The 14,526-nt window shown below is 46.8% G+C and overlaps 1 protein-coding gene across 2 annotated transcripts in view; it reads left to right on the forward strand.

The window, feature by feature from the left end:
• The window catches only part of LOC133477493 (prostaglandin F2 receptor negative regulator-like), a 44,151-nt gene extending 40,802 nt beyond the window's left edge, over positions 1–3,349 (forward strand). For both annotated transcript variants that reach the window (XM_061772311.1, XM_061772302.1), the window contains exons 14-15: positions 55–105; positions 803–3,349. In XM_061772311.1, the coding sequence (XP_061628295.1) occupies positions 55–105; positions 803–915 (164 nt within the window). In that variant the 3' untranslated portion in view covers positions 916–3,349. The remainder of the gene's footprint in view (positions 1–54; positions 106–802) is intronic.
• The last annotated feature ends 11,177 nt before the right edge of the window (positions 3,350–14,526 follow it).

Genomic DNA, 14,526 nt, shown 5'->3' on the forward strand with positions numbered 1-14,526 from the left:
GTGCTTTTCCAACACAAATTCACCAATTCTTCTGCTTTCTTCTTTCATTTACAGTGTGGGAGTCCTTAAAGTTGCCCCTCTTGTACGGTGTTTCAGCATCGATAGGTAAAACAACTTACACGTGCGCCTCAATCACAGCTGCCCCCGTCATTGTACTGTGGATTTAAATAAGATGGAAAGATGAAGCCAATCAGCGAATTGTGCCTAGGCTGACCCTGGGGCTGTTATTGCTGGGTGTATTCAAAAATACTGATCAAATATTTTGGTTATATAAACATCCGGAGTGTCAGTGGCACTTCAGGCAGCGGGAGAATAGTGGCGGTCTTGAAAAAAGAATAATTCCATCCCATTGTAGTGCTTCTGTGTACTTCCGATGTTAGCTTCTCACGTGGGACCAGCATGTGCAATCATCATTTCAAAATAACACAAAAAAAAAACCTTTTGAACTGTTGGACAATGTTATGGATGATGATGTTATTGTATTGCCGTGGAAACTATCCTACGCAGCACAGGCAAAAGTCAGAGGAAGGACCCAAACTTCAGAAGCCTGACCTCAACCCCATTCTTATCGTAAAATATAAATTGTTTCCCCCCTTAAAAATGGGGAACTATTTTGTATTTTGTATTCTTATTTATGTTGTATTTAGGAGTACACATGATAGTTATGTTTTGGAAAAAGCTCTCCCCTGCAAGCGGTCCCTCGAAGTTTTTGAGAGTTTGAGAATCTGCGCTTCGCGCGGCCGCCTGCAGCGGCAATAAAAACGCCAAAATGTCCAATTTGTCATCGGTGTGCCGTCTGCAGGTGTGGGCCTCTTCTCGCTGGTCCTGGGCCTGGTTTGCGCCCAGTGCTGCTGCCGCAACGCCGGGCACACTCCGCGCTCGCGCAACAAGTTGATGGACCTGGAGATAGACTGACAAATAGTTTCCCCTGCGCCCTCGCACCGCAGCGCTCCCAGGAACGCGCACACGCACGGCAGACGCGCTCCCGTCGACAACTTGTGGGACACCCGAGGACGTTGGGAGTAAAACGGGTGGCGAACTGAAGCCAGCCCAGTGCTTCCCGCGCTACTCTCAACCATTTCAGCTCTGCGGCGGAGGAGTGGGGATACTTTTTTTCTCCTTTTCTTTCTTTTTTTTAAAAACTTTTACAGGCACAGGAGATTTCACTGCCATGCGGGAATAAAGGAGCACTTCTGTAGCGAACACTAACAAATGAAGGGCTCAGGCTGCCCCCGTGCCAACGAGAGCCACGTTTGAATGCGTTAGTTGGCCTTCGGGTTCGCAAGTGGAAGCGATCGCCGCCGATCGGCGGGGCTGTCCGCTCGGCCTGAGCCTCGTTTCTGCGGCACGGACGGCAGAAGGTCGGAGGCATTGCGCTACCAACCCTGAGTGTTCCTACCTTAACAAATGGACGACAACTACCTTTCATTCTCAGCTCTAGTTTTTGGAAAATTAAGAGATTTTAAAGTTGTACAGATTTTTATGCTTCCCAAGGAGACCTGCAGTGTGTGTGTGTTTGCGTGTGTGCGCAATGTCACTTCCGGAGAAATGTTTTGTGCGGGTGTGCATGTTGTGTTTTCTAGCACTGAGTGAGCAGCAGGAGATGTTTTCAGGGTTACAACAAATGCTCCCAAAAGTTGCTGTCACTCCACTAATGTAGTCATTCCCCCCCCCCCCCCCGCCCCCCACACACACACGCACACACACAATGAAATGTCGCCCCCGTTCACATTATTTCCTTTTTCTAACAACGAACGTGTCGTCCATCTTTGCCGTGTGGAAGAGAAGCAAGACAAATTTGCCATATTTGAAGACCTCGTTGAAGGTTTTTTTTTTTTTTTTTTTGGGGTGCCTTGAGATGCGACTTTAATTCATTCCGTGACCACGTGCATAACTCAAAACACTTATCTAAAATCGTCTTTTGCCATTGAAATTAATAGAGAAGCCAATATTAATGCCATTAATCCGTTCCAGCTAACCTCCCGCCCAAAGACAACCACCAATTTTTTGGTAATGTTTATTTTATTTTAATAATACAGAACTGTAAAAACACAGGTAGATAGAATGTGAAGGCTTCATTCACACTGCAGCTCAATTCCGATTCCCCCCCCCAATGTGACATATCCGATTTTTTCCGTGTCAATGTGAACAGTACGATACAGGCGTCTTTCGTATGTGGAGATAAATTGAATGTGTGTCCGATACAAGTGCAGTCTGGACGCGCAGTGGTCGCGCTCTTCCGACGTATACGTTATTAAAAGTTAAAATTGATCGAACGCGCCACAAAAGCAAACGGAGGACGAAGGAGCAGAAAACAGTCATTGGCCAAAAGAAGATGCTTTGCAACTGATAAATGAAAGAAAATGGTGGCCTTGGTTGCACAAAATCACATTTGTTTTTGGAATGTGAAGGACTACATAAAACGATTGGCTTTAACAAAGAATCCAAATCGGGCACCCTGCCTGCGGTGTGAACGTAGCCTCAGTAAACGTCAGTAATATGTTTTTCTTTTTGCAGAGGATAAAGAATATATGCCTGTCAGTCTTGTTATATTGTCTACCTATGTGTTGCTCCACAGTTTGTGTTCAAGTATCCATTGCTTAAAGCTTTATAACATAGATGCTATTTCTTGGCCCGTCTATGGCATTTCCTGTTAAGCGATAGCATTAAGCTAGCAGACGTTATACGGTGGTTCTAAATACCCAACATGTAATCCTCTTTTGAAAAGTCCAAGTGGGCGTGGCAAATGCCTCTTTTTCAAGATTTGGCAAACTGCTGCTCGTCGTCACGTGAGCAACGTTGCGTTCACTGCCGCCGCACGGCACCCGTATTTCAGGTCAAAGTAAAAAGGAAAAAAAAAAAAAACAATACCCGAACGTCAGCTCGTATCTGGAAAAGCCGGCGAGTCGGCTCTCTCGTGTGTCGAGGCTCGACCGTCGTTGGCTGGCGTCAGGATGGCACAAATGGAACCGGGTCGATTTTTGGTCCTCGCGACGGACTTTCGAGCTGCAAAAATAGTCCGTCAACTTGGACGAGCAATATCGTGTGCTGGTGAATGATTTCTCACCTCAGGGCCTGATCGTGAAAACGTCGCTCCACGATTCAAATCGAGCACGCCGTGCGACGGCTTTACTTCCCGCGCACTCGTGTTGCAATACATTCAGAGCTTCTGTGCCAATTGTCAACTTTAGCAAATGTCACTGGCAGACTTCCTTCTTTTCATGTTGTGTCATGTGATTGCAATGTGTATTTTTGAATGGCTGGATTTGTAAAATGCTGATTTGAATTTCTATGTTTAACGCCCGTTTAGTCCAACACTGAGTTGTAATAAAAGTGGCGTTCTCTCTTGGCAGCTCTCTTGTGTTTGGTTATGCGCCGAGCAGATGGTTTTCGGGTGTCGCTTTCTTTGGCGACGGCGACGGCATTTGCGCCCCCGGCTCGGGCCCAAATGAGTTTTCGGGAGCGGCGCAAATGTGGGCCACATCGCTTTTCGTCGGCATGTGCGCTTCGAGCCGTCAATCCTTTTTCAAGCAACTTCGCAAACTGGCCTCCGCTGTTTGATAATTCAACGATGGGCCGCGTCTTCCGGGATTCACCCTCTGTTCTGTATTGATGTTCTTTCATCCTTTCTCAGCCGACTTGTGCACACCTTTCCTTCTGGCGAATGGTCTCCTCGCCTCGGCTGTTCTCCCGAGCTTTCATTTTCTCCGTCCGTCTCTCGCGGGTTCCGGTGGCGTCTGGTACGCCTGCGCGCGGTTCTAGCGTGCTCTCTCAGGGTCCGCTTGACCCAGTTTCCTGGTCCTGCGTTGTGACTTCACTCCTGTCATGGATCATTTAGTAATGGGGTCTTGTTGCGACTTTAGCCATCGTCATCCTCTGCTCTTCCGGAGACATTTTGCGGTGAGGCGAGGACGTGCGAGGTCCGGCAGCGAGTCGCTCGAGAGTCCGCAACAGGTGACGTGAATTCTTCTTTTTATTGTCATCACCACGCAATGTTTACACAAGCTCTGTCATCGACCAAACGCACATAATCTTATTTGATGTTCTGCCCGAGCCAAATGTTGTTTTGTGTCGGCTTAGATGTTAATCTTAAAGTCCCTGAAGCGCTTCTGAAGGGACCGACTGAGAAGCGAACCTCCACCATCGGGTTTGGGGAAGACATTTTCTCACAAGTACGTGGAAAATGTTCGCTCGGGCTGTCGCTAAGTCGTTAGCGAAACCGAATGGCTAGTCTGCCATAATGTGCTCCGTTCTCAGGGCGTTGAATGGAAGGCAGCCGGACCGTTCTGCTCGTCTTAGAAGACGTTTGGCCTTCATCTGTTGGTGCAACAAGGCTGAGGTCGGACTATTTACTCTGCAACTTGGACTCGGCCTGGCGGCTTAACGGCTTCTACTTTTTTGCATTCCAAAGAAGTGGTGTGGGGCAAGTTGGAGCATAAATAGTTGCTTCTTCCGCACAAACTCTGGCTCGTGCGCCCTAACTAAGCCTCGTCGCACGAACTGACGAAGCCCGCTCGCTCGGATGCGAGGCCAAACGTCTTCTAAGACGAGCACGACGGTCCAGTCGCCATCGATTCGATGGCCTGAGAATGAAAGGACATGGACGAATGAGAATATTCACAGGCATCTGCTTTATTAATCCGAGCGACAGAAAGTCAATCAATGCTCCTTGAGAGACTTCTACATCCAGTAAATGGTATTTGACGTTGATGCTTTCGATTGCTGTGTATTCTTCTTCTGACTAATACTATTGGACAATGAGACCCCACAGATGCTGCGGAAAAACATCAGGAAAATCCTTCTAGAACAGCGGACATTTATTTGGGGTAAAGCAGAGGCACTTTCAATGGTGGCAGTTGTGTTTTGTCTCCCATTTAACAGGAGTTTGAATGTGTATGTTTTCATTCATTGTGCACATTTCGAAGAGGGTGTGCAACACTTGCTCGCATTTTTGCATATGACAAAAAGCTGCCATTTGAACAGCGCTTGGACTTTATCTCTACTTTATCTTTATCTTTATCTCTGTTTCCTTTCACCTCCTTTGTTCATAATTGTAAGATTCACTGTGTTGGTTGCGTTAACAGAAATAAATGGATAATCCATACGCTACTGTTTTTTCTTAATTGTATGAACGATTTTGGCTTGGGCACCTGACCCCAAAAATGCGTGCACACGTGCCCGATGAGACCCGTTTGCCTTATTTGGGCACAGACTCAGTTTTAGAGAGTGAAACATGACGGACAGCGTACAGCTCACTCGAAGGCTGTTGGAATGTTATTTGCGCCAACCAGTCAGCGCCAAAGGCTCGTGATAATCCATCTGTACCGTCTTCCGCTGGAGCCCGTCCCAGCTGGCTGGGCTAAAAATAACCCCTTGCCAAATATTTCACCCAGTGCCCTATGAAGGGTTAATACCGTTTTAAAGGTTCGCAGGATGGTGTGACGAAAAACAACGTAACTGTTACTGTGTGTGTCTGTCTTTTATCCAGCAACGACAAAAGGCGTGCGTGCCTATCGCCACACGGCCCTCGTCTGCATTGCCAGCCGCAGTTTGTTGGCTCGACGCCGGATCGTAGTTTTTTTGGTGTGTTTTTGCGCCTCGTCTTGCTCTTTGGGCCCAGCAAAGCAAAACGTCTTGATTAAAAGCAACACCTGAGCAAGCGCAGTGTGGCCTCGCTTTGGATTTGTGACATCGCCCGCTGCACTCTGCAACGTGTGCGCGCCGCACTCGGCAAATCCTCACGATGTGTGTTTGATTTGGAATGGGTTCCCTTTTTGTGATTGTGACAATACCTGACTCAGAAATGGAACTTCAATTCTTCGTTGAAAATCTGAGGCGTAATTGACTAATTTCTTATTCTTTTCTATTAAAATGCATGAGAAATATCAGATGCCGTTGTAGTTGTCTGCAAACAAGCATTTCAAGACCATTTGTTGGAGACTTGTGCCCGCTGTTAGTAATCTTGCCACAACTGATGTTTTAATAAGCGGTTCTCAAACTTTTGGACTGGAGATTTTTTATTTTTTTTTTCCCCTCCCCGCGGACCGCCTCGTAATACTTCTGCCGATCAAACGTGCACCCCTAAATGCCGTTTTACGTTTCAACCTTGCTATTCATGGCCTGTTTAATAGAAAGCAATGTGGCCAAACTCAATTGAGTTCAATTCAATATGCATTAAAGGTGCAACAATTGAATTAATCGACAACTAATCGATTATTCAAATAAACGAGAATTTATTAATCGTTTTGTTTAACTTCCTGTAAAATTGTCCAAATCCTCAGATTTCAGCAAATATTCCTCGAGGTGTGCAGTCCCCACCCCCCAAATAAGACACCCATCGTTACTAGGCTGACCTGAACTGCTTCCACTAACCACGTCTGCGAAAAGTGCAATCAGTGCTGACAAAAAATAAATAAATTCTATTTAGCAGCTTTTACAGATGGCCTAGCTTTCAAAAGAGCGACCAGCGAGTTGAATTTCCACAAAGAAAAAGACATGAGTGGAATCATTTTTTTTCTCCATATGACAAGCAAGGCAATCACCGATGTGTTGCAAAAGCAGAGGTTTCTCCACGTTGGAAAACTTCCAAAGTTTTGAAGTTCAGTACGTGCCTTCCAAGCCACAAATATTTCGCTGAGCTCGCCGTGCCTCACTCGGACAACTCGGCTTGAGAATAGATCGGATGCCGCACGTCAGATTTACGTGTTGTCGCAATCATATCAGAGCTTTTGATTGGCCCAAAGCTAAAGTAGCGAGGAGTCACTGGTTTAGTACGCTGGTGTCAAACTCAAGGCCCGGGGGGCCAAATCTGGCCCACCACATCATTTTATGTGGCCTGTGAGAGCAAATCATTTGCAACAACTTCCATGATTCTCATTAAAATCTTGACCAAAATTTGAAATCCTCAAATGTGATGATGTTGCAATTTTTTTTCAAGCATTTTTTTCCTTGATAGGGGTGGGAGGGTTTAACAGTAGCCCTGTTTAATGTTAAAGGGCGCTGGAATCCAACGCCAGAACACCCAAAATCTTTTTTTCTTTCATGAGAATCTACTGCACACGCAAACATTTAATGAGTAAACGTCGAGCCCCCCCCCCTCGCATCTTGCCTTGATGAGGCCGTACAAAACATTTCCACGCTTTGGCAGTCAAAACGGCGCTCTGAGGGAAACCGTACCAACAATTTGGCCCACAACAAAAATGAGTTTGACAGCCCCGCTTTAGCAGCTCCCCGTATGAAGGTACTGTATGTCCTTTTTTTAAAAATGATACCACTCTTTGCAAATGATTTTTCGAGCGGCAATTTATGGCTCACGGACCCCATTTAAAGAAGCACCTCTTTCTTTTATATCCCTAATTTCCGTGACCTTTTAGGCACACTCAATCAAACGGTGAGCGCAGATGTAGAGCAGAAAGCCGGTCACCTCGGGTAAGCTCGCTCGGGCCATCCGTAGCGTTCGCTTTGTTTGGAGCGGGTTCTGGAGTTTGTCGGACCTTGTCAGAGCTGTCGCAGGCGCTCTCGCCGTCAGCGTGACCTTTCCTTACGTGGTGTGTCACAAATAACCGCTCGTGTGAATACGAGTCGAGGTTGGCGAGCGGCCCGCGGCAACTCCAAATACGGTCCCGCTGGTTATTAATACTCTTGATGACGAACGCGTCTGTCGGGGCTGCGCTCGATTGACTCTCACTCTCTTCTGAGTAAAGAGCAAGACAAAATCCGCCATACGCGGAACGTCACGGGATAGCTGACTTCCTGTGTATGCTATGCTAACGTATGAATGTGTGCGCGACTGGTTGTTTGTTTCTACGTGCCCTGCGATTGGCTGGCGACCAGTTCAGGGGGTACCCCGCCTCTCGCCCGAACATAGCTGGGATAGGCTCCGTATACCTCTCTGTGTCTTATTTTTTGCTTGCAATTCAAGGAGTTTTGAAGACAGTCTTGATTTTGTTTGCGATTTAAAGTTTTGTGTGATTCTTTTTGGCACAAATCCATAAATGTTGACAATATAACTTCAAATGACAAACCAGCAACTGAACTAAAAAAGCAACTGTAATTTAATTGCACATTTTCTGCTCGTAATAAGTAAGTTAGGTAATCTTGTGACATGTAATTAGTTACTCCTCAATGCTGGATATCCATTCATCCATCCATCAATTTTTCTCCGCTTATCCGAGGTCGGGTCGCGGGGGCAGTAGCTTTAGCAGGGACGCCCAGACTTCCATCTCCCCAGCCACTTCATCCAGCTCTGCCGGGGGGATCCCGAGGCGCTCCCGGGCCAGCCGAGAGACACAGTCTCTCCGGCGTGTCCTGGGTCCGCGGGTCGTCGGACTCAATGTCCCCCGCCTCCCCCGGAACGTCAGCAAAGTTCTGTCGGAGGTGGAGTTGAAACTCCTTCTGACAGGGGATTCCGCCAGACATTCCCAGCAGACCCTCACAATACGTTTGGGCCTGCCACGTCGGACCGGCATCTTCCCCCACCGTCGGAGCCAACTCACCACCAGGTGGTGATCAGTTGACAGCTCCGCCCCTCTCTTCACCCGAGTGTCCGAGACATGCGGCCGCAAGTCCGATGACACGACCACAAAGTCGAACGGCGACCTAGGGTGTCCTGGTGCCAAGTGCACGTGTGGACACCCTTATCCTTGAACATGGTGTTCGTTATGGACAATCCGTGATGAGCACAGAAGTCCAATAACAGAACACCGCTCGGGTTCTGATCGGGGGGGCCGTTCCTCCAAATCACGCCCTTTCAGGTCTCACTGTCATTGCCCACGTGATCATTGAAGTCCCCCAGCAGAACGATGGAGTCCCCAGCGGGAGCGCTCTCCAGCACCCCTTCCAAGGACTCCAAAAAGGGTGGGTACTCTGAACTGCTGTTTGCCGCATAGGCACAAACAACAGTCAGGACCCGTCCCCCCACCCGAAGGCGGAGGGAGGCTACCCTCTCGTCCACCGGGGTGAACCCCAACGTACAGGCGCTGAGCCGGGGGGCAATAAGTAGACCCACACCTGCTCGGCGCCTCTCACCGTGCTGTATATCTTGTATATAAAATATCACAGTTTAATTCTGCCTTAAAGCCTCAGACACCTGTGTATTGACATCCTGGCTATAATTCCACGTTCGACTGCAGGAATCAGCGCTAAAGCATTCAAGTGAAAGTCACTTGAACTCGTGTATGCAGCTGCCAAGACTCTTATAAGTCCTCCGCAGCGCTGGACCCCCGAACAACTTCACAAAAAACGTAACCTAGCGTGTGTGCAACGATTTTCAGCAGTGCTCTTGTGATGTGTTACATCATGAAATAAAGGGCAAAGAATTGGGGCGGTAATCGGCCGCTCAGACATGTCTCCAATTTCAGCCGGCTGGATCGTAAACGTGCCCGTGAAACCCGGCTCGACCCGCCATCCGTGTAAAAGGCCGACGTCTCGTTGAATGGCTCAAAATAGACACAGAGGCAGACTAGATATTAGTTGGCTAATCTGCAATCTGATTTTCAAGATTAGCTAAGCGGATCGGTCCATCAGCTCATTGATCGTGTATTTGAGACGCGGAGGCGCACCCCTCACCCCAATTGAACCATTTTTATTTCACTTAGTGTTTTGGTTGGGTCAGCGCGTGTAGACCGAGACCGGGACTCCGGGTCGCCGTGCCAACGATACACAGACAGTCTGTAGAAAAGACCCTCAATGTTCATCTCTGTAATTTACTGTGGATGCCTGAAGCATTTCCTACTTTTGTGTTCATCGTTCGAGTGGTCAAGTTGACACGGCTTGGAAGAAGAGAGTGTTTTGGAAGTTTTGTTCGGCCCGGCGCATAAGTGACAAAGTGAGTAACGCCACACAAGTGTGCTGTAAGTGTCTTGTTGGCAACAGCCGTGACTTGTTGCACGTGAATGCGCTTTGTGTTTTACGTGATGTATGTTGGTGACGTCGGGCGTATCGGTTGCTAAGTGTTGCTACTTCCGCTACATGAAGTGATGTGCTTCGTCGTTCAGAATAAGAGCATAATACAGCAAGTGCAATGTTAACTGCATACATTTTGCCAACTTTGCAATGTTCTTCACAGATATCATTTGTACGTGTAGTATTTATTGTCGGGCACGTGAATATTAGAGTATTATTGAACATGGCGACTTCTGCCCTCGTCCCAAATCCCACACACGTTTGCGCCACGCAAGTCGGCGTGATTGTGGAAACAGTTCAACTTTATTTGATGACGAATTAAAGAGATCGAATCAGAATCGGATGTGCGAAACAATAAAGCAGGGGCAGCGCAAAAAGATAAGAAAATTCCTACACAAAATTGATCAACGTGAAATAGATGCCAGCGGGTCGTCGCAGGGCTGATGCACCGGGCACTGGAAAGCGGCCACGCTGGCTGTAACGTCGGAATGCCCTCTCCTCCGCCGGTCTGCATTCTCCCAGTGACGTGCGCGCACTCACGGCCGACGAGGCACTCACAACTGGCGGCCTGTCCGAAGGGAAGAAGCAGTTCCGGGCTGGGGGCGCATCTAGCTAACTAACCGCGTGTGGCAATTTTGCCCGATAAACGCCGATAACTCTCATTTATTGCGGGGGTGCGGTTCCGGACCCTAGCCGGAATACGTGAAATCCGCAATGTTTTTGCCATTATTTATACGTATTTTCAAGATGTACAAACCTCTTATTCATCTTCTACACACTCTTATTAACCTCGACCATACTTTTACAAACACTTTCTGTACTCTTCAAGACCTTTCAAACTCTTCATCATGCAGTAATGCACAGAAGCACTGTCCACCGTGCACATTTTAATGTGTTCGTTTCTTTTGTTCTTTGCAGTTTTGTTTTAGGAAGACTTTTACTACCCCACAATTACAGTAGACACTCCAAATTCAGCAGTACGGTGAATTATGCGCAATATGAATATGAAAAAAAAAATGGTGATAGCGCAATGTTGCAAAGGAACGCTCGTGCCGAAGTGTGTCATCGGGCCTCCTTTTGGCCACGCCCCCACGCAATATCTCCACAAATGATTTCTACATGATTCTCCGATCTTAATGATCTTCAAACATGCATAACGTACTTCGAAACAAATCCTTGAATTGATTTTACAGGATCTTTAAGAGCCACGCATTCGTCACTGGCATCTGAACGAAGTCTTGCACCTTTTATTCCCATCCATAGCAAAATTTGCTGACTTCTTCTATGGGCGAAGAAGCTGCTAACTTGCACATAAACAAACAACAAATATGTAACAGTCTGCTGTGTGCACTTCATCTGGACAATGAGAGCGACATTATCTTAAAGAATACATGTCGCTTATTCTCTTTTTGCGTGGCGCGCATGAGAAGGAAGGCGAAGGCGAGCGTCGACTGGGAAAATCTCCCAACCTCCGTTTTGATCTCCTCTTCTCGGCCGCTTCGTGTTCTCTTGGGTCAAATTCCAACAATGGACACGTTCCGCCTGCAGCCATCTTTCCAATTAATTCTTCCGCCGTGCGTGTAACTGCGGGATTTGATTCCTCCCTTTCAACCGCTCGGGAGTGTTTTACACTGCACGCGCTATAAAAAGTCTCCGTTTGGGTGTCCTGACCGGTCCGCCGCCGCCTTGTCAGCTTTGTTTGCCTGCTGCTCATTAAACCTTTTGGGTCTCATCTCTCAAGGTGCACACGGTTGCGAGTGTTGGCATAGAACTGTGATTCTCAGTGTGGTATGCAAAAGAATAATCGAATTAAATAAAAGTAAAAGGCAGCACTGAATTTGTCTTACTTCAAATCGAGAAATTGGAGAAACGAGGAGGACTAGCTGCGTGTTCCCTGTCAAGTTCCCCTCCCAAAAATGCCGAGTCAGGGATGAGCGTCAGCACTTTTGCGTGCGTGCATGTGCGACAACCCCCCCCCCCCCCCCCCACACACACAGTAATATTGTATATTTATCAGATGCCATGGATAGAAAGATAGCTGAAGAGCATTTCATCATTGTTCTCGAGCACGTTCTGAAGTGACTACGTTTAAGTCGACATTACAGCTTGTCCTCTTATGTAGGAGTAACAAAATACATTTTCTTTAAATCTCGTCTCCCTATGTCTGTCCGGCACGCACACACACACACACACACACACACACACACACACTGCCGGCTTTATTCTGACAGGCGTGTTTGCTGAGGTCTCAAAGTTGTGTGCGTTTCTCGGCCACTTTGTGTTCTCACTGTCACTCTCTTGCAGACACATTTTTCTTCCCAGAATTTCTCACCCTGCACTCATTTAAAATGTAACCATAGCAACAGCTGTATGTTGATCACTCCGTATACATTTTAGCGCTGCTTCAAAATAAATACAATCCCCTCCAATAAGCAGGGGTGTAGCCCCTGATTCTGGACCCCATACAACACCTTAATTGAGGGCCCCCTTCAAAAAATATTTGTCGACTGGGGGTTGCTTTGGGCCCCCTGCTGCCAGACAGCCAGGGTCCCCCCAAATGCACAGGGCCCTGGGACTAGAAGTGCATCAGGGATCAGCCCTGAGCCCCTTCCTGTTTGCAGTGGTGATGTATAGGCTGACAGATGAGGTTACACTGTAATCCCCGTGGACCATGATGTTCGCAGAAGACATTGTGATCTGCAAGTGGAGGAACATTTAGAAAGGTGAGGCAAGGACTGGAAAGGAGAGGAATGAAGATTAGCCGAAGTAAGACAAAATATATGTGCATGAATGAGAGGGGCGCTGGGGGAAGAGTGAGGCTACAGGGAGAAGAGATAGCAAAGGTGGAGGACTTTAAATATTTGGGGTCAACTGTCCAAAACAACGGTGAGTGTGGTAAGGAAGGTCCGAGCAAGTTGGAACGGGTGGAGGAAGGTGTCGGGTGTGTTATGTCACAGAAGAGAATCTGCTAGGATGAAGGGCAAAGTTTAGAAGACAGTGGTGAGGAGGTTGGAGAGGGTTAGAAATGAGCTCATCAGAGAGATGGCCAAGGTTCGATGTTATGGAGACAAAGTGAGAGAGAGAGATGACTTGGATGGTTCGGACACGTCCAGAGGAGAAATAGTGACTATATTGGTAGAAGGATGATGAGGATGGAGCTGCCAGGCAAGAGAGCGAGAGGAAGACCAAAGAGAAGGTTGATGGATGTCGTGAGGGAAGACATGAGGGCTGTTGGTGTTCGAGAGGAGGATGCAGGAGATAGGATGACGCGCTGTGGTGACCTTGAAAGGGACAAGCCCGAAGGGAAAGAAGACGACTTTACTGTTTGCTTCAGCCAACTGACTGGGTGTTTTTTTTATTTTATTTAGTTTTTTTAACGCATCCAACTTGCACTTGTGTTCTTCATTCACCCAAGAGAACCAGCTCACCCCAAAACACAAAGCTGACAACGATGAACATGTTGTGATTTTTCCATCTGCCTTTCATTCCTTTAACCATCTGCCACCGCCAGTGACTCTGTTTGCAGAATAGCGCCCCCTTCCGTTTCATGCAGAAGCGTGGAGCCTACCGTGTGCGTTTGCCACCCAGCAGCTCTGTGAGGAAAGATGGGGGCGCTCACCGCAGATCCTGGACCCTCACCCCACCCTCTTTATCTGCTGTGGGCCTACTTGCAGGGTGACCGTGAAAGAGAGGAATTGCTTTTGCTTTTCAAAACATCCTAATCCTCACAAAGAATGGACACTGGAACAAGATATTCATTCATCACTCATTCTGCTTATTTTTGTGGCTGCATTGGTATATTTCTGCACTCATCAGTTCCACTGAGAGCTACTTCTAATATTCTGTCTGATTGTGATATGTGTACTGTTCTAAGGCGCTCTAATGCTCTGATTTAAATAAAACAAAGTCTTTTAAAACAAAATGCCCGATGCAGTGAAGTTCCGCACAACTCTGCAGCATATGTAATATAACATTATGTGACAGTGACATTGTTATATTCAAACATGTACTGTTAAATACTAGAGTGGAGTTGCTTCAAAAAAGAAAATGTGTGAGGGTAGCTGCTGATTAAGGGTAAAGGAGATGTATTGTTGTACAGATGTTTGTTTTGAATATAGCCTTATCTGGTGTCTTCGTTTTGGACAAAATTGTTGTGTTAGTTAAAAAAAAAAAAAAAAAAAAAAAAAAACTCCCCCCCCCCCCCCAAATTAACAAAAATCAACTTTAAATATTACTTAAAAGAACAACCAGAAATTAAATTAGTAACAATCAAAATAATAATATATTAACATAATCTAAATTGGACGGGGGAAAAAAATCAATTACATTCATGGCTAAAAACGTGCCAATGCTTTTGGCCATGCCTGTATTGTCGTTGTCTTATTATTATTATTATTATTATCGATTAAAATCCTCCCATTCTGGCATTTAGCAAATAGAGATAATTTCGGTAATGCTAACTGACCTAAAAGAGGAAAAGTACAGTGTGATTTCATGTCACAGTCAGGAAAAAGCCAGTGACTGCATCGCCGTGGCCTCTTAGGGCAATATTTACTGTATTTTCTACGAGAACATACAAATACATTGTTGAAAAGTCATACCATGTGATTTCTGGGATTTACA

The sequence above is a fragment of the Phyllopteryx taeniolatus genome, chromosome 1 (genome assembly GCF_024500385.1).
Source record: "Phyllopteryx taeniolatus isolate TA_2022b chromosome 1, UOR_Ptae_1.2, whole genome shotgun sequence".
NCBI classification, from domain to species: Eukaryota; Metazoa; Chordata; class Actinopteri; order Syngnathiformes; family Syngnathidae; genus Phyllopteryx; species Phyllopteryx taeniolatus.